Below are 25,103 nucleotides of genomic sequence, written 5' to 3' on the forward strand. Positions count from 1 at the left end.
CGGCTTAATACGCCGCTGCTCTAACCACTTGAGCTACCGTGACTTTGATCTCTCGGGAAATCTCAACCTGCAACCATTCCAATTTCACCTGTTTTTGCCATTTTTTCAAGCGGGTTCGAATCCCGCCATTACACTAATTTTTCATCTCTACCAAAAACCTTAGATGAAAAGAATGATCATATTAATCAGGTCAATTATGGCCAATAAACAAATATGGATTAATTTCAATGTATATTTTTTAACACATCCCTCTTACCTTTGGATTTGGCAATTCGCCGTTCTGCAAGCTTGCCATGTAACAACGAAGCCTGAATTGCTCACAGTGCAGCCGTTCCAAATTTTCTTCCCACTGCAGAATCTGTTGTGAAATTTGACTCTTGGTTTCCTGGTCCGAGACCACGCTCAACTGAAGTTCAGCCATATGCTTCAATTTGTGATCCTTAAATTATTATTAAGCGGTATTTTTTTCAATTCATAATGTTTTACATAAATTATGAAATATTGTATAATTATCAAAGTAATTAAGAACGTTTGATTGCGAGATTATCTATTGAGGTCTGCGAGGCGATGAACGATAATTTGATCGTTTCTGTTAATTTTTGTCCCTCTAACTTGGCTGTTTTGGTCTGGTAGCAGCTTTCAGCATTTCGCCATCTACAGTGTGATTTCTGTCAAGTCAAGACTTTTTTATAATGTGCGTGTATGTGTGTGTGTGTGTGGATTAAGTGTTTTTTTGCGATTGCGAACGAGGGTTCGCAATAGCAGGTCATATAAACCATCAGGGTGCCGGTGTTTTTGAAAGAAAAGCCCATTTGAAAGTATGTCCGGTTCGAATGCAGGGCCGCTGGAATCGAACCCGGGTCCTTTACCTTAGAGTGATGAGCGCCGTATCAACGCCTAAACCGTTGGGGACACAGACGTCCCTATCGTATATTTATTGTTCAGTTCTTGTCCGTCCATTTTCTTTTTAAATAGTATAGTGTTTTCAATAATGTAAACTATGTATAATTGTATACGAACTGTTGTTAATTTGTGAGTTGTTGTGTTTTTTGAATATTTCCTACTTTAGTAATTTTTTGGAAATTTAGTACGTCGTTTAGTCGTTTCATCCTTGTCTGTATTGTTGAAGCTTTGTTACGATATTTATGAGTCAGGTAAATTTATTTTTCTTGTCCTAAAATGATTTTATATTTTCTTTGTACATGTATTTTATTTTTCGTCCTCTGTGATTTTTTTACGCATTGGTCTGTTATGGCAAGATTAGTGGCTCCGAGTGCTTAATGGTAGGATTTTTTTTCCGATCATAAAATTATGATAACTTGTTATAATCTTTTGTCAGGATTTTTGTAAATTTGCCGAATGGCAAAGAACGCACAGACCAACTGCAGAGCACGACAAAAAAGGCCGAATTAAGCGAGATAATTAAACTGGCCATAAGGTGATCATGTTCACATTTATCACCTCGCACCCATCACCAAAAGTTTTAACTATTTGATAATTGTTTAAATATTTATAAAAAATGATAAAAATATCTGTTTTACACTTATAAGGAAAGGATATAACACAAATGCAGATGTTTTAAAATATTTTTTGTTTGTCAATCTTTCATTTATACATCTAAACTCAAGTGTGTTATTAATTATTCTTTTCATCTAAGGTTTTTGGTTCTAAATTCCGCTAAACCAAAAACCTTAGATGAAAAGATTAATTAATTGGGTGGTCAATTATGACCACTAAACAAAAATGTGTTATTAATGTTGTTTGTGATGTTTATAAACATTAGGTTGCGTCAAATTTGTCATAAATTTTTGCCCTGTTTATATAAATGAATAAAATCTGTTTGATGTTTTTGTTTAGAAATACAGAATGACGATTTGATATTGTTGGTGGTACTTGCCAAGATTAAATTATATGGCGGTGGACTGGAATTATCGTTTGAATTGGATTTAGCCTGAATGGACATTTTGTCGATTTCAACATCTCTTAGCTTGTAATTAAACAGAGAATTGATTAGCGGTGCCCAGTGCGATATCCATGGTTATGCTGTGCATTCTATTTAATGTCAGTATCGTTTGTGTGAGATTCTAAGCCTAATTGCACAATTACGAGAAAATTCGTAAATTGAAATCTACCGAGATGCAATATAAAGAGTATCGGGGAAGAGCGTTTCATCCAATTAGAGCCTCAGGCTGCCCGTTACCAATTTTTACCACCCACGAACCCTTTTCCTGAATTAAACATTTCCAAGGAAAACTCTTTCCCGGCACCTCCTCACCGTGGAGTAAACAAAGCCGTAAAATAATAAGTGGCTATGCATCGAGTGAGGGCACAAAAAGAAAATGCCCCTTTCATTAAGTCCCCATCCAAGTTGATACTGTTCTTAATAAGCCGAAGGGGAAAAGAATAGCGTTTAAGCCTTTCTTTGTGAAACCCCTTAATTACTTTTCTAATCTAGCCACAAGATTTCAACTTCATTAAACCTAATACTTACTGCCTCTATGGCTTTTTCCAGTCTGAATATTTCCTCCTGGAGCAGGTGCAAGGTGCCTGTTTTCCCCCTGTGTCTCGCAAACGCTGCTGCACACGCTGAATGAATGCTGTTGACCCAGTTTTCCAATTCGACTTGGCATGGGGCCTGAAATCAATAGAAATGTTTCAGGTATACTGCAATAAGTGAAGAGGAAACCTATTGAAAAATTATTATATAATTATCAACATTGAAATATACTATATACTTATGAACTATCTGTTATTAGAAAAAGTGTCAAGTAGAATTTTGTATTCTGATCAGATCGGATGACAGCAATACACAAAAATTCCTATTGGATTACATAATCCTGACCCACATTTTAGGCCGCTGTATACTTCTGAATATGAAACAACCCTTGTGGTGAAGATCAAACTTTTTTTCTCAAAGACAAAATTGTCAATTTTCAATAACTAATTTGTAAACGGAGCTTTATACAGGGTGTCCTTTTTAGATGGCTCGGCTGAATTTCTCTTGAACCAATAACGCTATAAAAATATGTGTTTAATATTTTTTTGTATAGTTTCAAATTTTTGCCTTGTTTTGGAGAAAAATCATACATGGTACCTCAGGCCCTATTCAACTTTGAAATTTTAAATATGACCCTATATGTACATCCTGACAAATCATTTTAAAGGATATTTTACGCTGAAAAAATGGTACAATCGGATTTTAAATTGGTCACCAAATGGCAAAGTTATGGCAAAAGTTTGAAAAAACCAGTCATTTGGTTTGCTATTTATTAATCACATTTCGAATTGCCTGCCTTGCATAAAGTGCAAAGATTTGATCTTTTAAACCACTGTTCACTGGTACTCAAAGCGATGGATTCAGGAGAGATGGATTGACAAGAATTTCCTATATTTTGCCGCAGGAACCCAACTGAGATTTTGGTTTATGATAGGCGTAGACACTGTTTTTTTAAATGGCCTCACAGAAAATAGTTCAGTGGAGTTAATTCGGGTGATCGAGGAGGCGAAAAGATCAGACCATGAGGTAATATCCACCTACCCAGTGACGATTAAATAACGTCTCACGCCGCAAAGAATTGTGTGCGGGCATCCAGCAAGCTGGAGAATCTTTGTCGTTGTAGCAGAGGAACATCATCTAATAGTGTTGGTAAAACTTCCCTCAAAAAGTTGAGGAACTGACAACCATTTAAATTATTTTCGTAGAAATAAGGCTCAATTAATATATTTCCGAGAAGTCCACGTTGATACTGTGAACCACCTGATGATGATAAGAGTACAAAATTTTCAGATTTTCCTCTGTCTGCGTTTGAAAATTAAACGGTATACCATTGAAGGTTAACATGGATTTATAAGTCCATAGGATGTATAGGAGAACGGCTTAAAAATGTAAGTCCGGAGTACATCTTTAATTTTATTTGTTGAAAAGCCTAAAACCCTTCCAACATTTCGGAGAGAGAAAGTCGGATTTTCGCGAACATACGCGGAAAATATTCAGCTCCTCATCGGAATTACGCTGCAGGTTTCTTTTTGCCCTAACTTTGTCATTTTTTGACCAATTTAAAATCCGATTGCACAATTGTTTACAACGTAAAAAATCCTTTAAAATTGTCAGGATGTATAGGTTCGTATTTGAAATCTTAATGATTATTTGGAGATTATGAGATGCGGTCTGGTGTGACGTAGAATTTAGAAAAACAATTTCTTTACCGTGCCAACATTTCGATCTTTATTGAGATCATCTTAAGGCCTGGGATTTATAAACATTGTTTAAATTTTACAAATACATGTAGGATGTGGAAAAATATGAATTTATACAATGCCAGAAATTTTAGATTCAATCAAAGTATTTGTACTCACTCCAAGTGTTTGTTTTCTGTGTAGATGTGTCATTACTGTGTGTTGAGAGAGCCAGTGAGATATTGAAGTTTTATGTTTATATACGTTGGATTTTGAAGGGGAGGGGAAGGAAATAGGGATAGAAAGACATTTTTATATGAGGAGTCGGCTTCTTTGAAGTGAAAGGAATAAAGGAATAGGAAAAAATGGGTAATAGTTTGGCTGATTGTCTTTTCAGGATTATATTGACGTGGATAATTAGGGAAAGGAAAGCCAAATTGTTGAAGAATTAGACTATGTAGAAGTGTTTGATGTGTGGAATGTAATAATTGTTTTATATGTCATATTATGTTTTTTGTGATGTGATGATGATATATGTATGTTATCGACATTGAATTTGATTAATGATATTAGCGTAGAAGATTATCTCTATAAAGATCGAAACGTTGTCACGATAAAGAAACTGTTTTTCTAAAACCTACGTCACACTAGGCCGCATCTCACGATCTCCGAATAATCATTAACTAACGGTCACTAAACATCACACATTTCTGCACAAAAAGAATGAAAGTTTAATGTAGAACTGGGTCTGAGGTACCCTGTGTAACGTTTCTCCAAAAAAAGGTAAAAATTTGAAAGTAGACTTAAAAATATTAAAACGTATTTTATTTATAGCGTCATTGGTTCAATAGAAATTCAGCCGGTCCATCTAAAAAGAACACCCTGTGGTAATAAATGGTGTGCTGAGACGACCGTATAGGTTTCGTTAATATCTCGGTAGATTGACAAAAGTGTTGAGAAATCGACCAGTTTTTGTTAAATATTAAAAATTGAAACTTTGACGGCTCCAATGACGCTCAAAAATATGATTTATTTGTCGCGCGTTTATGATTGATACGCCGCCTTTTCATTTAGTGATGGATCATTGATGGATTGGGGGGAAGGCTAAGTGCAAAATAAACCAAGGGTAGTAGAATTAGGGAGAAATTGAGGTAGACGTCTGCCGAACTAAAAGTTGAACCCGCCCCCGAAAAGTTTTACAATTCCAGGTGATATCACTTTAATTTGATTTGTAGGAAAAAATGCAATTTTTAAAAATGAAAATAAAACTTTTGAAAATTCAACTAGCCGTTTTTCTTTAAAGATTGAACGTACGTATAAATCAACGGAAGAAGGAAATTTGGAAACTTGAATCTGAACTTGAAAATAATCCTTTGTTTGCATTTCCTGAAAGATTTATTGAGATTTGAGGATAAGCCTTGTAATTTATTATGATTAGAGGTTATAAGTTAAACACTTGGGAAGGGTTCAACTATTATATCTAACTTCTTGTAACATTTTCATGAGTTATATCAATAATCTAGTAAATATAGAATAATCGGGCTACATTTGATTGTATAGTTCTTATTCTCTTCTTTTAGACTTCCTGTTAAGAACAAGCGTGAAGATTCCGAAAGCTCTCAAACAGCTTCTAACTCAGTTCAACATTCGTCGTTGCTTCCAAGTTAGATTGAAGTTACGTTTCCATTAGCCGTAAAGAAGCTGATCCTTAGAGGGCTTGGCAGAGGGCATCCCCTGTTTCACAGGGATTACGGCTCCGTGCCATCCCCGCCATCCATTTCTTCCCCTTTCAACCGAGTTTCGTCTTCTTACAACATCCCTAGTCCAGGCTACACTTTGCCGAGTTGTAATCCTTGCCCTTCGTCGTACGAAAACCACCCCTTTCTGATAAATATGCAATAGGAGTGTTCCTTGTTCATAGCATTAAAAATGAGTATTACAAGTTTTTTCTGTATTAATTTGGCAATAAATTTTCCATATACATCAACCGAAAAACGGACTGTTAAATATTTATAAACCTGAATAAATTATAGAGGTATTATTAAGAGTATCTCTCTTCCGAGTATATAATTTTGCTAAATAACTCATCTATTTTGTATAAACGGTTAAAAAAGAGAAATTTACACATAAAAAACTTAAAAAAAATTTGTATTTTCTGTTTACGTCTGCAGCAATTGATCGAAAAGTACAATTGGCACAGTGGCGGCAGTCACTATTGATCCTACTTCTTATACCCGAGATGCTCACCGGGATTACGAAACAAATTCAATTCTATCGAAAAATTAGTGGAGAAAATATAATTTAGATTGCGCGATACAAAAGGACGAAATCACAACTTGTAAAAAAAGCATTTCACCCGGAGATCACGTCATTGGTGTAAATCCGTCATGGACAGCTTCCCGAGGAATAAGAAAACGGCCAATTCAATCAAACGAAACCGTAATATATCGTTGGTGAGGTGGAAAAATTGTTTCGATTGATTTGGGACGTGTAGCTCACCCACAGAGCCTTCCGATCTGCTCCAGTTCAATTTAAGCAAAATAACATTCAAGTAAATGGATAAAGTTAAAAACCTTCAGGATTTTTTGGTTGAGAAAGAATTACATACTTGTAATTACCAACCAACTTTATATAGCTTAATAATTCTCTAACGTTCTCTTCTACTTTAATATTCTCAACGATAATTTCAAAGTGTTTCTATGCTATTTCGTAGCCAGTTTGAAATATTATCTATTCAAGGCCATTAAATTATTTATTTAGAAGTTCATAAGACCTTTTGGGAGGTAGGTTTTTATCTGACTATCTAAAAAAATCAACAGCATATTTAAATCCTATATATTTTCTGTGATTGAATGTATAAAAAAGACATAAAGGCCTAGAAATGCACAGTCAGCCAATGAGGATGACGAAATGCTGATCATCTGATATTCCTATTTTCACTGAAATAATCCATTCGAAGTTTAACAGCAAAATTTAATTTGTTTTTATTAGAGTTTTAAAGAAGCAATTTTTGAGAAAAAAAAAATGAACAAAACGTAAAACATGATGAGGTGGATTTTTTAATTTTTTATGAATAGTTGAATAAGGTCGATGCATAGGGATTTTGGGTAATTATTTTTATGCAATATGTTTTTTATTTTCTTTTATTTCCTTCCCAATACCTTTCATTGCTGATTGACAGCACCCTAACCGGCACTCTAAACAACCTTATTCAACTATTCATAAAAAGAAAAAATCCAGTCGTCGTGTCCGGATATTATGGGGGGAACAAACATAAAAACAGCTTATCGGAATATCAATAAATACTTTAACTTATGTATCTAACATTTCTGAGAAACTAAAAAGGATGTTTATTACGTTTGCTCCGAATATTCTGCTAACTTATAAATATTGTAACAAAATATCACAATTACACTCAAACGTGAAAAGTAAAGAAAATAGGGAAAACCAAGCACCAAGATAAATTGGAAAAATTGTGACAATATATATAGGAGAAACGTTACAAAGAGTGGGTGTCCGAATATGTCAACATAAGCTAGATTGCAAAAATCAAAGTAGACAAGATACTGGACTACTCACATCATGTTCATGAATCTAAACACCTACCCGATTTAGAAAACTACAAAATATTGGACAAGGAAACAGTGTCGAGCAGACGAAAGTTTAAAGAAAAGTTATACATAAAATTTAACAAAAACAACTGTAATATACAAATAGACTGGATGTGTGTAAGTAATATTTACGAGAATATAATTGGATAAAAAACAAAGAAAAAGAAACACCAGATAACATTCACGTTTACACTCTCTGATCAATAATTGTTATTATCAATGCTATGTTTACTTTCTCTGCTGAAGGGTTATCATTTCCTGTGCGCTATATTATTTTATTAATTAATTTAACCACATTGGTGAAAAATAATTTATCTATTATTGTTTTTAGTATTTTTGATGTTTTATTTGTTGTTTTTATATATTATTTATGCATCTAGCCAACATCTAAATATGTACGTGATAAAGAAATTGTAAACTAACTCAGTAAGTAGATAATAATGTGAATTATCAGTTCGATTATAGTTATACGTTTTTTCGTATTAGGGCCTGAAGATGTTTACAAATTAAACGAAAGCTTGGCATGAAGTTGGGAGTTTCTATGTTTATGTGACCTATTACCTGAATACCACACTTACAAATACAAGGTCGATCCATCTCTTAACATTAAAAAAACTGAAGTCTTAAATCTTAATCTATCTTGGGTTACTAAAGATCAACAAATCCTGGGATGAATGCAAGTTGAGACAAACAAAAGACTACTCGCAACAAGAGCCAAAGGAATCCAGAGAAAAGCCAAAAGCGTTTGGTAAGTAGAAAGGGGTCGGACGACCTAACGACCCGCCGCTACGATCCCTTATTTAATTTTACCATAAACAAATGATCAGTGAGGATAAAAACTTACAAAAAACTTGTAGACGTAAAGAAAATGAAAACGCAGTAGCTCATATGACAACCAAAGCAGCGGGTATGCGCGGACCAAGATCATAAGAAACGACCGACTTACTACAGATTTGTAGAGAAGATAGGACAGCAGATTTAAATCTTTCATGTAGTTATTCAGTAGCTGAACGTACAAAAAAGTACACAAAGAGGTGGAAACAGAAAGAATATGAATATGTAGTTCTTCCGACTGCCAAAATAGCGAGAATAGGCGGACCAACTTACAACAGCTTACGAGAAAAGATAGGAGAGCCGATTTAAACCCTACATTTACCCATTAAGTAGCTAAACATGCAAATATGGCAAAGTTCATCATCTCGCAGATCTCAATAAGAAATCTTACTATAAAAGTGTTAATTTTTTTAGACAGCGCTTTTTAAATATGAAAGTAAAGTATATTGAAAAGTGAAGAAAAAACTCTTTAAATTTAATTTAAAAATAGGAGGACCAAACATAAATTGTTGCTTGTTCAGCTCCGGCCTGGAGGACCAAAATATTTGGCGGATTGGCTGTACAGTTAACAAAAACAGCACTAGCAAACCTATGTTTTGACATACAAAAAACACTTTCAAATAAAAACAAATTACAATTAAATGAAAATGCAAGCTTGTACGAAAGAAAAATTCTTTTCCTGCCACAGTAAACATTTGTACTCGGACATAAGTGTATATACAGCCAGTGAGGACTCACAAGTCTTTTCTGGTCCACGACGCCTTAAAGTTAGACATTGAAAGTCCGAGCGCGCTTAAGTGTATCTTCGCCGAAGTAATTACCAACAAACCCGAAATTTCCATATCGCGGTTATTAACATTTAGTACGTTAATAACATGGGCATTGCCTTATCGTTACGACCTTTATTCTATCTGAAATTAAATCAGTTCTACTTGGACTCGTATAGAAACTTATTTAAAAAATAATCCTATTCCTATTTGTTTTCCGCAAAGGGTTCTACGTTCAGTAAAAGAAATGATTTTGTATATGCTATTTTTTTTAAATACCAAAGGTTTAAATACGCAAGGTATATATATATTAATCTCAAAAGAATAATGAATCTTTTCGGGATTATGTTTATGAGATCTGCCAGTTTCCTTGGAAATTTTTTGAGGCGAGATGTTGGACATTATCATATCGGGAGTAGGCTTTAATATGTGAACATGTTTTCATTTTATGGAAAGAGCAAACAATTTGTAACAATTAGATAATTTAATTTTACGAGTAGAACGGCTCGAAGTATCAATCAAGACTGGCAAAGAACAAATTACGATAACTTCCAGCAATAGGGATTTTCAATCGAATCAGAACAATAAAAAATTACGGAGTAAAACATAATTTTAGGGATCATCAAAACGTAATTAAATGAAGGTAGGTTTAACGGAAGGGAGTAAACAAAGGCACGACGAACACGGAAATCCTTATCGCCGTAAGGATGAACAACCGAGCACTCATTCGAATAATGGAGTACGAAATTTAACGACCAGCTACATTATTTCGATAGAGCAACAGAATCTAACAAAAATTATGATAAGGCAGTAAATCAAACTGTTATCAAATTGCGAAATAAAAATAAAAGCGAGTGCAATACCCCAAAGAGACATCGTCCTGATACCCAGAACAAACGTCTACCAGGTGCGCAGAATTTTCGAGCTGAAAAAAGTGAACGGTTTGGATTTGGACGAAGAGCAAGTTTTGCAGCAATTTCTATTCGGCAGATCGATTATCAGTTTTGAGTCTTTTAGCAACATTATGCTCAATCGTCCTTTGGTTAATTGGATTTTATGAAGAAAGCAATTTTAAGCATCATCCGTTTCCCACTCGGGTTGCAATGTCTTATATTAATATTGAGATTCTTTAGCGTCAGGCCTAATTACACGATTAGATTCTCAAGTTAGGAGCGAGTCACCTCCGCGCACGAAAATCTGCTTCTTCCGTGAGGTTCGGTGTAGAAGCCCGCAAATCCACAAACTAATCGACAGACATGCTGACTTCTCCCGCATGCCCCTTCCGAGAGGTGTGCCGACTACCAACCAGTGCCGCGCGTAAAGGGATACCAAAAAAGTGGTCGAAATGCATCGGCCAAGTCTCCCACGCACTCCCTAGATAGAAAAGACAACTGATGCAGCACCCGCCGTTCTCGGCCAGCTCTCAAGCCAGCAACTCCCTTAATGCATCTCGAGGGACTTGGTAGGCGTAGTCTTAGCATCCTCGCACGCTATACACTTCCTTTGCCCTGTCTTCCAAATGCATGCAGAGGCTGCTTAAGGCGACCACGCGCGCCAGGAAACACGAGCCAGCTTGTGCTTTAGAGAGTGCGTCACGTTCTCAGGGCTACACTATTATTTTGTGCCTGGAAACCCCCCTTGCGACCAAGGGTTGGGAACGGTCTGCTGGAGTCTCCTAGGAGCACCCGCTGCCCAGTCCCAGGATTTGGATTGAAAAAAGGGTAAATGTTCGAGATACGCTCGCTCTCACACACATCCCACCTACTCATTCAATGTTACCACATTTGTAGAAATAGAATAATCTACCCTTCTTCTGCAGCATCTCACTGAGATCCTTCAAAAAGCAACTCGCCAAGCTGCGGCTCGTCAGTCCCCAAAGCCTCACAAGCTCACCTTTTCAGGATACGCCAGCTCCGCTCCGCAAACCAACCACCCATACTTGGTTCAATCTCCGCCCTCTAGGCCTCTCTTTTAAGTATCAAGCGAATAGTATTCTTCCTCATATGTTCTGAATGCGCATGGGCATATGTAATAACGTTTGTAGGGATCATCTAGAAAGCAACCTGCAAAATCTGAAAATGAAAGAATCTGACAGATTGATTTTACGTTTGCGCGTTCGCAGCCGATACCGTTGATCCGATTAGGATGAAATTCATAGAGGACCATCTAGAAACCAACCCGCAAAATAATTGAAAATTTCATAAAAATTGGTCTCATTTCGGAGTTTTGCCGGTTACAAGTAATTGACCATAGGCAGACTCGGAATCAAATTTGTTCAGAAAGGTCTAAAACGCAAATTGCGAGTGGAAATTTTGATCTTGGAGAACAGACATTTTTTCGACTACCCACATGAATACAATAATGAATAGGGAATAATGTTTTATTTCGGGACAAGTAAAAAAAGAGACAAAGTAGAAATAAAAACTGTCCAGTGTAATTTTCTTGAAGTTTATAATTAAACTATTATTTAGCACAACAACTACACAACTACATATATTACTTATTTAGTTATTAACGATGATTTTGAGAATCCAGGTGAAGAATTATTATACCTCATCCAATCTTTCGATTCATTATTCAGTCTTCTTCAGGTTATTATTGGTAATATGTTTATCTTGTTAATGGTTTTACAGCGTACACATAAGCCTATTTTCTAAGAGAAATTTATATATATATTATAAACCAAAATTATGATTAACAATGTTAATAATCATAATTGAGCCTTGATGAAGACGGAAGGATGAAGAGTCGAAAGCTTGGCGGAGATATAATAACACTCTTCAATTGGACCACATCCCTGATACTCAAAAATCATCGTTTATCTATGGCTGGTCGATAACCATTTCTCACATGTTATTTAATTATATTCAAAATTATAAACATTCACATATTTTATCGAACAATTTTTAAATTATTTTCAGTCAGACTCTTTCGCATGTTTTATCATAATTCGTTAGGAAAACTGGAGTATCGTACGAATAATTGAAATTTTTAGTGTAACAATTTGACAATCTACTATATGCTGATTTAATGTGTTCCATTGATGTCTCTTAATGAGAAATAAATTTATTAAAAATTGTCAGTGGTCAAATGAATCTAATTATGCAAAAACTGTGGGCTGCCATCCAAGTAGATGTCCTTCTGTTTTTCCTCCTAAATACTAGGACTCTCAGTTTGTAAATACAATTCAAGGTATCGATTAAAATATCGGCCTAGAAGCGCGTTGCTTAAACGGGCTTTGGGAATAAATCGTTCCCTCTCTGTATTATAACGATAGAATTTGAATATCTAATCACCTAGACGGCTTTAAGACAATAAATGTCAACGCACCTGGAATAGATAGGCGTCTCCGAAGGCCGTACTGAGGCAGAAGATGTAATCCCTTTTCGGATGTTCCGGAATGGGCTGCATTATGGCTCCGTCTACAATTATTAGATGTTTCGGCGCCGCCTCGACTGATCTTCCTTCTCTCGAATCGCAAGGATAAAAGAGCAAAGTCGTGCCTTTGAGGCAGACCCAATAACCCTTCCATCCCCTTTTCCGTGCCAGTTCTATTTGGTGCTTCTTTCTCAGAAGCCACTTCTTGACCGATAGAAACCTGTAAAAGAAGAAGTCATTACTAAACCTGTGGTACAGATCCGTTATAACTTTAATTAAATGTTTAAAATCAATAATGATAAAATGCCAACATTTGTTAGGATAAAATTTATATTAATTGCCCATCATACAGTTCAATGGAGTAATGGATAAAAGTAAAGCGTTAATAATTTCAAATAATGATTATTTAGACATAGTGAGATGCGGTCTGGTGTGATGTGGGTTTAGAAAAACATTTTCTTTATCGTACCAACGTTTCGATCTTTATTGAGATCATCTTCAGGGCTCAAAGTATTTGTTTTCTGTGAGAGTGCCAGTGAGATTGAACAGTAATCAATATCTCACTATCACTTTCAGCACGACACACAATAATGACACATCTCATAGAAAACATACACTTTTAGCCCTGTAGATGATCTCAATAAAGATCTCCAAATAATCATCAACGAACGGTCATTAAACACCACACGTTTTTCTAAACCCAAATCACAACAAACCGCATCTCACGATCTCTAAATAATCATTAACTAACGGTCATTAAACACAACACATTTGAAATAATTATTTCATAAGTCAGTCATAAGTAATTGTTAATGGTGCAGAACTTTAATCTTTATTGCACAGTGCATTTTGGATGGACTTCGATAAACATTTCTTGGTTATTTCTGAATATTTTGAAGGTCACAATCCTTTATTTGTGTTATTAATAAATGGTAATATTTCGATGGTGTAAAATTTTCTAGAGAAGTCTTTACTTATTCAGCTGGAAATGTTTAATCGCAGGGTTGAATATTTTTGTAGCTGTGCCCTCTCAACTCCAAAATTAGTTATCTGACGGCTGGGAAAACAGCCGAATGCAGTGAAAATATTTTTCTATTGTATTCTTTGAGAGGGTCGAAGAGAAGCACGACGGAGTAATATAACGCCCGGCATTTGTTTGGGTTGAGTTCAGGGCAAACAAACGACCTGATAATACTTTGCGTCGGTGGCCTTTTCCGAAATCCAACGGGGCTCGGTTTTCTGTTAAAATAGCCGATTGTTATTTGCCGTGGATAAAGTTCAAAACGCCCCGGGAGATTGATTAAAGTAGACGAGTAAAAGGAAGATTGAAACGTAACAATTGATAATAACTCGTGCAAACAAACACAACGGAGAGTGGTTATTTTTAGATTAAGTTTGAACATTTGTTTTCAAACAATTCTCGATTCTTGTTCTCTTATTTTTCAGTATTTGATAAAATTTATTATCATAGGCGTATTCATTAAATTTGATGCTGAAATAACTTAAATGAAATTGGTTGTAGGTTGAATAATCTTGAACATTCTGGGATTGGGAAAACTGTTAAAGGTACCGATATCAGACTTAGTTCAATAAAAGACAAACGAGAAAACTTTAAAAAAAGCCCAAAACCGAAAAGAAATCCTACATGAGTAGAATATTTTCAGGAATGAGTTCTCGATCGGAGATGAAAAAACATGGAATATTGAAAAAATTCCGTTTCTACTTTTATCATTCAGAATGACTTCTGATAACTAGCACAGTCTAACTGATAAATAATAACTATCAAACAAATAATATTTTTTATTGAAAAGTATATAAAGAATAATATATTGTAGATACTACTATGCAAATTATTTAAATCTAATCCTAATTTAGTGTACAAAAAGCCGTTAAGTAATATTATAATTAAAGGCATCAGCCATATATCATTATTTCCAGTTCTTATGTGTGTATATAAATTATTCGAAAAAGTTATGCTAAAAAGATTGAAAAAAAGGAACGTTATATCAAACCACCAGATTCAGAGCCAAGCACTCAACCATAGATCAGATACATAGAATCACTGATATTGTAGAGAAAGCTCTAGAAGATAAAAATATATGTTCAGCTTTATTCCTAGCATATGGCAAGCCCTTGACAAGGTTTGACACAAAGGTTTAACACATAAGCTAAAAAAATATTTCCAAAACAATATGTTGATATTTTGACCTCCTGTCTTTCGGAAAGACTTCCAAAGTTAAACAACAAGACGAATACTCCTAGTTGTTTGAAATCAAGGCTGGCGTACCACCAGGTAGCATCTTGCGCACCGTGTTGTACTTGCTATATGCAAGTGACCTACCACTGATGGAAAACATAACCGTCGCAACATTTGCCGATGACACAGAGGTCCTCTCAGTCGAAAAACGTATGCATGCAACCACGAACCTACAAACAATGGTAGTCAACAGCCATCCATCAATGGTCAGATACTTGGAAGGTCAACATAAATAAACAGAAATCCGTAATTTTCACAAATAGAAAATTAGAAGACAAATCAATTGTCTTCAATGCTAAATTAGTTCCTTCCCACAATTCAGTAAGTAATTCTTCTAATAACAATAGTTAAAAAATTTATAATGCAAATATTAAAAAAAGGAAAGAACTTGATTTCAAATACCGGCAAATTTGTAGCCTGCTGATAAAGAATTCCTGGCTATCAATGCAAAATAATGATTTATAATCACATACTAAAACATAAATGGATGTATGCTATACAACTTTGGTGTGTGCCAAAAGAAGAAATACAGTTATAATAATACGGTTCCAAAATAAAGTTCTACGAAATATGGTAGCTGCTCCTTGGTATGTTCGCTATAGGGGCATACACAAAGATCGGAATATCCTTCACATCGATTGGGAGATCACACGGTATGCTTATAAGCACTACTTCCATCTTCAAAGCCATCCGAACACCATATACCTGTTACATAGTCACCGTAAGACGACAGAAGAGATGGCTTACTCTACACAGTAAACTTTCCCATATTCTAAATTGATTACCTTACGATAAAAAAACATTATAAAATATTAATTTATTACTTTTTAACGGCCATTAACCTGGTAAGTAATTCTCTCATTTTGGCAATCAATAATGACTTGATAGTTGATATCTTTTCAGCACCATGAACCATCAAAACCATTTGCTAGATAGTAAGATAAAGTTACGAAGTGAACTGAGCTAGATATACTGTAACACTAATGAATGGACTAAAGTGTATTTAGCTATTGTAAAATTAGTTGATGGCTTCATTAAACCAGTTTTAATAAAAAATAAGATATCAGCCTTTGTCACTGCTGCAAAATTTGGTGATGTTTCATAACATATTCGGTAATTTCTATTGATATTTCATCATTGTAAAAATAAAATGACGAAATAGAAATAATAGAAGATTATAAAAATACATTTTTTATTGTTACATGTACTGTGAGAATGCATGTTCGCTGAAGTTTATGAATAGATAAATATTTATTTAAAATTAAATATTTATTAGCTCAGTCTGTGTTCATTCATCTGTATGTTCTTTTTATAGATTATAACGTATGACGATTTTGGCATATAATTTAGGAAATTAGGTAGACCAGGATGTCGGAAAAAATAAAAGCTACTTAATATCAATCGTTTAAAAAAATGTTATAAAATAAACACCATATCCACGGTGAATTAATCACCCGTCACAAAATAATTTAACCTAGAGAAAGGTTAAATAATCCGAGTTAGTACCCAGAGATACATTGTTGTTATCATAATTCCGGAAACAGCAGGGTCGACTTAAGTAGAGCTTCTAGGGGTGAAAAATGATCATTTCAAGTACAGACGAGAAATAAATTAATAAAAGGGCGTTTTACAGGTGGGCGGAAGTGACGTCAATGTGAAAAACGGGTTTTCATACTTTAATTATAGAATTCTGACAAAGCTGCATAATTGTTCTTGAATAATCCAGATTGATAAGTGTTTTTAATTATCTTTTGGATATAAAAATTCCATGGTTAAGGGTTTTGATTTAGGTCAGTCTGTACTGTTTTTAAACTTGAATGATAATGATCCACGTCCTGTGGATAAATTTTCTCCGAATAAATAATAATTCTGATGTGGTTTAAGTGGGAAAAACGAAACAGCATTGCGTTAAAAAACAAATACAATGCAGGAAATTCATTGTACTCATGATATAAAATGTGAGAGACATTTCCTGAACAAACAAAGTTCCATCTAGAGATTCTCGTTCAAATAATTTTAACAAACTAGTTGAATAAATCACTATAAATAATTGGTTTTTGAAAATAAAACGCGGTTACGTAAAAAAAGCAACAAAACAACAACCGTGCTATACCGGGCACAACAAAAAGCCGCGACGACGTATAAATCATTTCAATGATTGGTTCAACTCATCGATCCGAATTGTTGAGAAAATAAGCAAAATTTTTTTTATCTCTCGTGACAAACGCGAATTGTTCGTATTTTCGTCACACTTCAACCGCGGGCTTTTGACGGTAAAGTTCCTTTCAAGGAAATTAATATTCCAAAGCTTAGAATCTGGAGAAACAATGAACCGTTTCTGGATGAAAACAATTCACAATAAACTCACTTGCATAGGATTCCTAACTTCGCAAAATAACTTTTTATACTGAAGTATGTACAGAATTTATTTAAAAAATTAAACTTAACAGTACTTTGGTCAACAAAAAATAAGCCTAAATTAGAAAGTAACAAAAAATGCTTTCGGTGTCTTATCTTGCTTATTATTTCAATAATTAAATATTAATGATGCTCATATGTGTGCTAATGAAATCGTTAATGTGTGGTAAAAGTAAAAATAATTAGTATGTACAATAATGGATCTGTACACTTTTTTGTTTTCCAGATCATTTAGAGGATTTTATATCAGATAATTATGTAAATTGTTTTATTAAATAATATAAGTATATATAAATTTAATTTTTCTTTTTTCGAGCTTATTTTTTCATTTACTTTATTTTTGATGTGTTGGAACAAACTAAACCCATGTGGCTTTTACTTGTTTTATTTAACAGATCGATTTCGATCAATTTATTTCACCATCCTTATGTTTACTCTCACGGGCTTATTAACGCAAAGTTCCAATGTGATTTAAGTTCTAACCAAAAGTAAGCATACTGCTTGAATGCAAATCTCTTTTATTCAAAGCAAAAACTTTATTTGTAGTCCTGGGTATCTATGCTTTAACAATTAATTTAATTCGATAGGGTTTTTAAGCGGAAATGAAAGTTTTAATTAAGTCCGAATAATCTGCTGGAAAGAATGCTTTCAAGGACTTGATGCTGGGTGGACGTTTAAAGTTTACGAGAATAGCGTCAAACCCTCCCGGGCATGAGGGTAAACTGCGCCCACACATATTACACACTCCCCCCACCTACACTTACACAGACATAAGCACACTAACAGTACACGCCCTAGGGCTACCGTCCCTAGGAAGGTTCTTGAGACGAACTAAAAATCTCACGTGCTGGGATTGGCCACCCAGTACGTACATAACTCCGCCACACCTAACACTAGGTGGTGTGATGGCGGGGGACTTGGACGGTGTCTGGGCCTCCATCAGTATGCCACCACTAATACACAGGCCGATGCACGCGGCCAAGCTCCTCGGAACCCGAATATATCAAACGCAAATTACCGTGCACAACACACCACACAAACAACATACAGTTCTCATCTGGAGGTAACGATCTCCCGGTCTTCTTGAGTGTCCATGAACCCTGCATCTGTGAGGGTTCAGGAGGAAAACTAAGTTACGGCACTCCCGGGCCGCGAGGAGTACAGGGACCCGAACCCAGGAATAGCCACCGGGGAGGCTGTCCTATCACCTCGTGTATAATGTCGTGATGCCTAGTACTGCCAGTTGGCGACTGGATGGTTACCGTTCTGGGCGTCGCGGCGGGCCCCCTCGAGGCCACACAGGTTGTGGGGGGATTGGAGAATCACCCGAGCTGGCCGCGAGAGTGATCCCAAAGGCTGAGAACTGTACTCACATATTACAAACACAACTTTACAGACAAAACACATGATCAAATATGATGAAATGGACGAAAAAATCAAATTAGGAGTAAAAGTGCCTACTCCGCTCAAACCGGGCCTAACAGCCCAACATATCCTCTTCTTTCCCAACACCCGCTCCTAACACCCAATCGCTCCCATACACCCGTCCCAACAAACATCCTGAACGCCCCTTAACCCCACCTACCAACTCCACCACTCCAGCTCGCAAGACGGTCGATGACGAAGGGTTCGTCCTCGTTCTCGGTAAAAGGAAGAGGGGCCCCCATCAGTTTGCTAAAAAATGAAGCAATGGAATGTATAGAGAAGGAAAAGAAATCTGTGCATGTGACAGTGAGTTTACCGGCACAGAAAAAAAGAAGAGAAGAGAAAGAAAGAAAATCTGGAAAAAGTCACAGAATAGCGTGGAGTCAGTGGGTCTCGCTCCCTTGGGGATTACTCCACTCACCGAAACATTTTTGACGCGATACTATAATGTAACAAGGAAAGAAGGAGATTTTAAATCAACATGCCCTTTTCTCCTTCATAAAAGCACCAAAGAGAATTTGGGCAACATAAGCTCTGTCACAAAGAGCAGGAACGGCAAAATATGTATCGGCATCACAGGAAAAGTTAACGAGGAGAAACTTGCAAATTTAAAGACGCTTGCTGGACAAGAGGTCGAGGTTACCCCTCATCATAGGTTGAACACCTCAAGAGGGGTTGTAACATACCATGATCTCTTGAACAGCAGCGTAAACGACATAAAGGAAGGCCTTGAGGATCAGGGAGTGTTGGACGTTAAAAGAATGAATACTCGCCGGAATGGACAAATTCTCTCTTCGGCGAGTCTGATCCTCACCTTCAACATGCCAAAATGCCCAAAGAAGTAAGAGCCGCCTTTTACAAATTAAAGGTTCGACCTTATATCAGCCCTCGAAGATGCTATAGGTGCCAAAGATTTGGGCATATCTCCCTGCGGTGCAAGTCGCCGGCACCCGAAAAAATCGGGATGTGCTAACCCACCCACTTGTGTTAACTGCGGCGGCAACCATACCTCGAGATCGGCCAACTGTCCAGTACTATTAAAAGAGAAAGAAATACATAAATTAAAAGCCCTTAATAGCTTGAGTTTTCGAGAAGCCACGACAGTGGTCGAAAGCTGAGTCACTGCGGGGTCATATGCCCAGCGGGGGCACGTTCAATGGCGTCTGCTGCCTACCCCATCTCCCCAATTAAGAGGATGGTTACATCCTCTTCACAAACCTCCCCGGCACGTAGCGTTATAGAAGCCACGTCTGGGTCCGACAGTTCTTCAACAGCCCCAGTCGCTTCGGCCCGGAGGAAAAAGGGGTGGCAGAAGGGTTGACCCAGACCTAACCTGCGGAAGCATAAATCGCACGAGAGCAATTAATGGAGTCTATTCTGCAATGGAACTGTAGAGGGATAAGTAACAAGAGACAAATACTGCAGTTAATGGTCAGGGAACATGTACAGATGGCGATACTCCTACAGGAGACCCGAATCCGTCCGAGGGCGCGCCTCGAACTGAGGGGGTACAAAACCTTCTCTAGAGAGGTGCAGCCGGATCCGGGCAGTAGGGCGCATGGAGGAGTGGTCATCTTAATAAGAGAAAACGTACCGGCACATAAGGATAAACACTGAAATACCGGCGATCGCAGCGAGGATAGCGGCGCCGATGTACCTCACTCTGTGTTCCGTCTATTTTCCTCCAGATGGATCGTGGCAAGCAGTGAGGTCACTGCTCTGGTCGAGCAGCTCCCCGCGCCAGTTTTGGTGTTGGGTGATTTTAATTCGCACAACACATGGTGGGTGTCGATGCGAACAGACAGACGCAAGGGGCAGAGGGATGGGGAACATAATAGGCAAGTCCGACCTGGTCCTCCTTAACACCGGCGCTGCTACACATATTGATTTTAGTACAGGCCGATTTAGCGCGATCGACCTGTCGTTAGCCTCACCATCCCTGGCCACCCGGGTAGAATGGGCTCCATTGGGGGACCCCCACCTGAGTGACCACTTTCCGATAGTGTTGAGGAGTTTCGTCTCGAGAGGAGTATATCACACTCCTACGAAATGGAGCCTGAAGCGTGCGGATTGGGAACTTTTCTCTGCGACGGTGTCGGCACCTCAGTTAACAGGGGATGTCGACACTGATCTCCTCCTCTTTGAGCGGGAGATCAACCACGCTGCGGGCAGATCCATTCCCAGGACCAGTGGGTCCACTTGTAGGCCACCGGTTCCTTGGTGGAGCGATGCCTGCGGCCGTGCACACGCGGAGAAAAGGCGAGCATTCCGGCGCTCCAGAAGACATCCGACAGAGGAGAACCTTGCAAACTTTAAAGTAAAAAGAGCTAGAGAGAGGCGTACCTTGTCCCAAGCTAAAAAGGACAGCCTGGCGAGGTATGTGTCTGAGATGACTTGCCACACCTCCGCTAGAGAAGTATAGAACAGGGTCATAGCACTCACTGGCCGATCCAAACCTCCGTCGGTACCGATATTGACCACCGATCGCGGGAGTGTGACGGAAGCCTCGGAAGTTGCCGAAGAACTGACGCGGCATTTCGCCGGCCAATATAGAAAAGGTTGTATGAAAATAGATTCCTACAACTTAAACTTAAAAGTTCAATGAAATGAAATAAAAACTAGTGTTATCAGAATTCGCAATTTTTTGTGTGTAATTATTTAAATTTTGCCATTTACAGTAAGGCATGAAAAGATTTCCTTCATTCGTTTAGTTCAACACGATAATTCCAGCTTAACATAAGCGATTCTGCGCGAGCACTCTTTTAAGTCCCCAGTGGAGAAGATTTATGTCCGGCATAAACATCGAACCACTCTCTTCTCCTTTAACACGACTTGGGGGGCCTGTAGCGACTTTTTGCCACTGGGGCGAAGTGCTCGGAGAAAAACATATCAAGTCCGATTGTAGGACTCCCGCCACTTAATTGCTCTCGGTAGTTTCTGCCTTTTCTTGGTGAGAGGAAAGACTTTTTTTGTGACGATCAAAGATAAACTTTTATAAACTTTCAGGCCAAGTTTAAACTTCCTCATGTAATTTCTTTCATTATCAATGTTTTTAAAAAAGTATGTGTAGTGAAATACTGAAAAATCATCAAAGTTAAGCTGTACATATAAACAACGTAAACTCCAACATATTATTTTTTTTTAAATTTTTGATGTCTCATGAGCGTAAAAGATCAGATTTTGAACACTTGTACCTGGAATACCATGTTTCTCTGACGATTGACCTTAATACGGAAGTTATAAATGATGAATAGCTTTAAGAACCTTTTGTTAAATATAAGTTTTAAAGTTAATTCAGCCAATTCCATACTATTTTTCAAAATGTGCCCAATGAGATGAACATTTTTGGCCTACTTGTTGTACCAAGGGTTTACAACCGGCTAAATGGTCGTTTGTATAAAACACTGGCCCTTGTAAATAACAATAATAGGCCATTTTAATGGACCAATTAGGATTGGGGCGTGAGTTGTTTTCGAGCTTTGTTATTGGAGGACTTATCGTTTAGCCTGAAAAAGTCCGTGAATGCTGAACCGTCATGGGTGGATGGTCGTGTGGTTCAACTCTAGCGACCCTCTATAAATTCTCGAAAACTACGCGAAGATCAAATATTTAGAAGATATGACTTGTCCGTTGACAATTTTGTTCTTGTAACAACTGCTTTTTATTAAAAAAACAAAAAACAAACAGGATGTAAATAGAATTTTTATTCTAATTATTTTAAGAGGATTGATTTTGACAACCGTGAAATGATTATATTAAAGCAGATAGAGGTTGTTAAGGACTTATACCTAAAAGATACTGCTAAAAGGATGGGCTGACCGAAGATAATCATTTTATATCCCAACTCTAGGTAATTAAATCATTTACGTCTTCTCATAATCCTTTCATCTTCGCATTAACCTATCCCTATAATACTGGTCGGTTATTATTATTAAACAACACCGTACAAATACTTTCACGCATTATTATCGTTTTAAGATTGGTAAACGTTGTTAAATTTAAACACCTAAATTTAAACCGCTTAACAATAAATAAGGAGGGAAAAATATAGTTGTTTTTTCCTTTGTGTTACGTTTTCACAGAAGAGTGCCTGTTTTTGAAACAAACATGACAAGCCCGTCTAATAAATAGTTTTCCGAGACACTTGGTTTGATTCCGACCTATTGTTCCTCGCTACTGCAATGCCGTTGGTATTTCACTATGGTCATGTCCCGTCTATAGCTACAAGAAGAAAGAAAACAACTTTTATTCTTCTAACAATAAGAATAAATGTGGCGGTTAGTGACCGTTAATCAATGATTATTCGGAGGTCGTGAGATGCGGTCTGGTGTGACGTAAGTTTTAGAAAAACATTTTCTTTATCGTGCCAACGTTTCGATCTTTATTGAGATCATCTTCAGAGCCTGGGATTTATAAACATTGTTTAAATTTTACAATTACATGCAGGATGTGAAAAAAATAAAAAACATGAATTACATGAATTTATGCAATGCTAGAAATATTTTAGATTTAAAAAACACTAGCACTCTCAACACGACACACAAGAATGACACAATTACGCAGAAAACAAACATTTTGAGTGAGTACAAATACTTTGAATCTAAAATTTTCAAGCATTGTATAAATTCATTCTTTTAATTCTAAACATTTTCTATCATTGTATAAATTCACATTTTTTAATCTAAAATTTTTTCTAGCATTGTATAAATTCATGTTTTTTTGTTTTTATATTTTTTCATATCCTCCATGTAATTGTAAAATTTAATCAGTGTTTATAAATCCCAGGCTCTGAAGATGATCTCAATAAAGATCGAAGCGTTGGCACGATAAAGAAAATGTTTTTCTAAAACCTACGTCACACCAGACCTCATCTCACGATCTCCGAATAATCATTATTAAGAATAAAGTTTAAAGCTGATTAGTATATTTAATAAATAAAAATTAATTATATCTTTTGTATGTACGTTTAGGAGATGAAGGACTTTTCAGTGTACTTTATAGAAATTTTGTTGTAAGATAAAATTACTTATGAATTATTTATTCAAACCTGACGGCATGCATAAAAAATCTACCTACACCCAAATTAAAAATGTAACGAGTTATAAATAGTATATTAAATTTCTAAATGTAACAAATTTTGAATAAAACATTACCCAGTAAGTAGATTTTCCTATCAGCCTAGCTCCAAGGCAAGGCAGGTTAAAGTATATAAAATACCAAATTGAACGTTTATTAAGTTGGCCGGCGGTTAGCGAATTTCCAGGGCAGATAGTTCCAGTGGGTTTTGAATAATTTAATAGTCGGACGGACCGACGAATTGGTCTCCTGGCGTTGGTAATCCCTTTTGAATTAATGACGCGGCGATTACGTCAATTGACGAGAAGTTGTTGGAAGGCTGAGGGCGTTAATGACGCCATATTTTAACTGATAAACTCGTTATCCCATGTCCATCCAGCTCAGAACGCGGTTTTCTTTGTCGGTTCAGCTTTTCACTAGGGCTTAAAATCAGCCGACTAACTAAAACCCATTCTCCCTAATCGAAACCCATAAAATCAACAGATACCTGAGTACAAGAGTCGATAAAATGCAAAGAATCAAGATCTCCCCCCCCAAGCATTTCCTTCTCATTCCAATCAAAACATTACGTAGTAAGTCGCGAGATTTATGAGCGAGTATAGGCAGACCGAAATAACCTTCAACGACCAAATTATGAATTTATTAGTTTTCGTGGTTCGGTTGAACAAATAAATTCTTTTCAATTAATTAAGGTTTTGGTTGAGATGTAAAAGTCAGTTTCGCAAGCGGGATTCGAACCCACGGCCTTCGGCTATATACGCCGCTGCTCTACCTCTTAAGCTATCATGACTTCGATCCGCTCGGACACCAACTTCCCATCTCAACCCCACCTTTTAAATTTTCCCTCCTTTTTGCCATTTTTCAAATGTCAAAATTATGCATATAAGGACAACTGAACAACAATATTTTTTTATTTGCAAAAATAATTTGTGCAGTAAACATTTTATATTTATAAGAAAACGTAATATAAAATGTTTGAATTCTTGATTTCAATTAAAAACAAAGAAGGAAAGATGGGTTTGTTTTGGGATAATTATTCGGTTAATATATAAGCATATATTAATACATATACATTAATTAGTAATCACTTGTTAAAATGGTTAAAGAAAACAAATACAATGCAGGAAATTCATTGTATTCAAGATATAAAATGTGAGAGAC

The 25,103-nt window shown here is 36.6% G+C and overlaps 1 protein-coding gene across 9 annotated transcripts in view; it reads right to left on the minus strand.

Moving 5' to 3' along the window:
* LOC106662796 overlaps window positions 1-25,103 on the minus strand; it is a 371,911-nt gene that overhangs the window by 17,680 nt on the left and 329,128 nt on the right. For all 9 annotated transcript variants that reach the window (XM_024230097.1, XM_024230053.1, XM_024230212.1 and 6 more), the window contains 3 exons: window positions 12,719-12,986; window positions 2,492-2,635; window positions 257-439 (listed from right to left, as the gene is read on the minus strand). In XM_024230097.1, coding sequence (XP_024085865.1) covers window positions 257-439; window positions 2,492-2,635; window positions 12,719-12,986 — 595 coding nt within the window. The remainder of the gene's footprint in view (window positions 1-256; window positions 440-2,491; window positions 2,636-12,718; window positions 12,987-25,103) is intronic.

This window comes from Cimex lectularius, unplaced genomic scaffold (genome assembly GCF_000648675.2).
Source record: "Cimex lectularius strain Harlan isolate CLEC.00 unplaced genomic scaffold, Clec_2.1 scaffold73, whole genome shotgun sequence".
Classification (NCBI taxonomy): Eukaryota; Metazoa; Arthropoda; class Insecta; order Hemiptera; family Cimicidae; genus Cimex; species Cimex lectularius.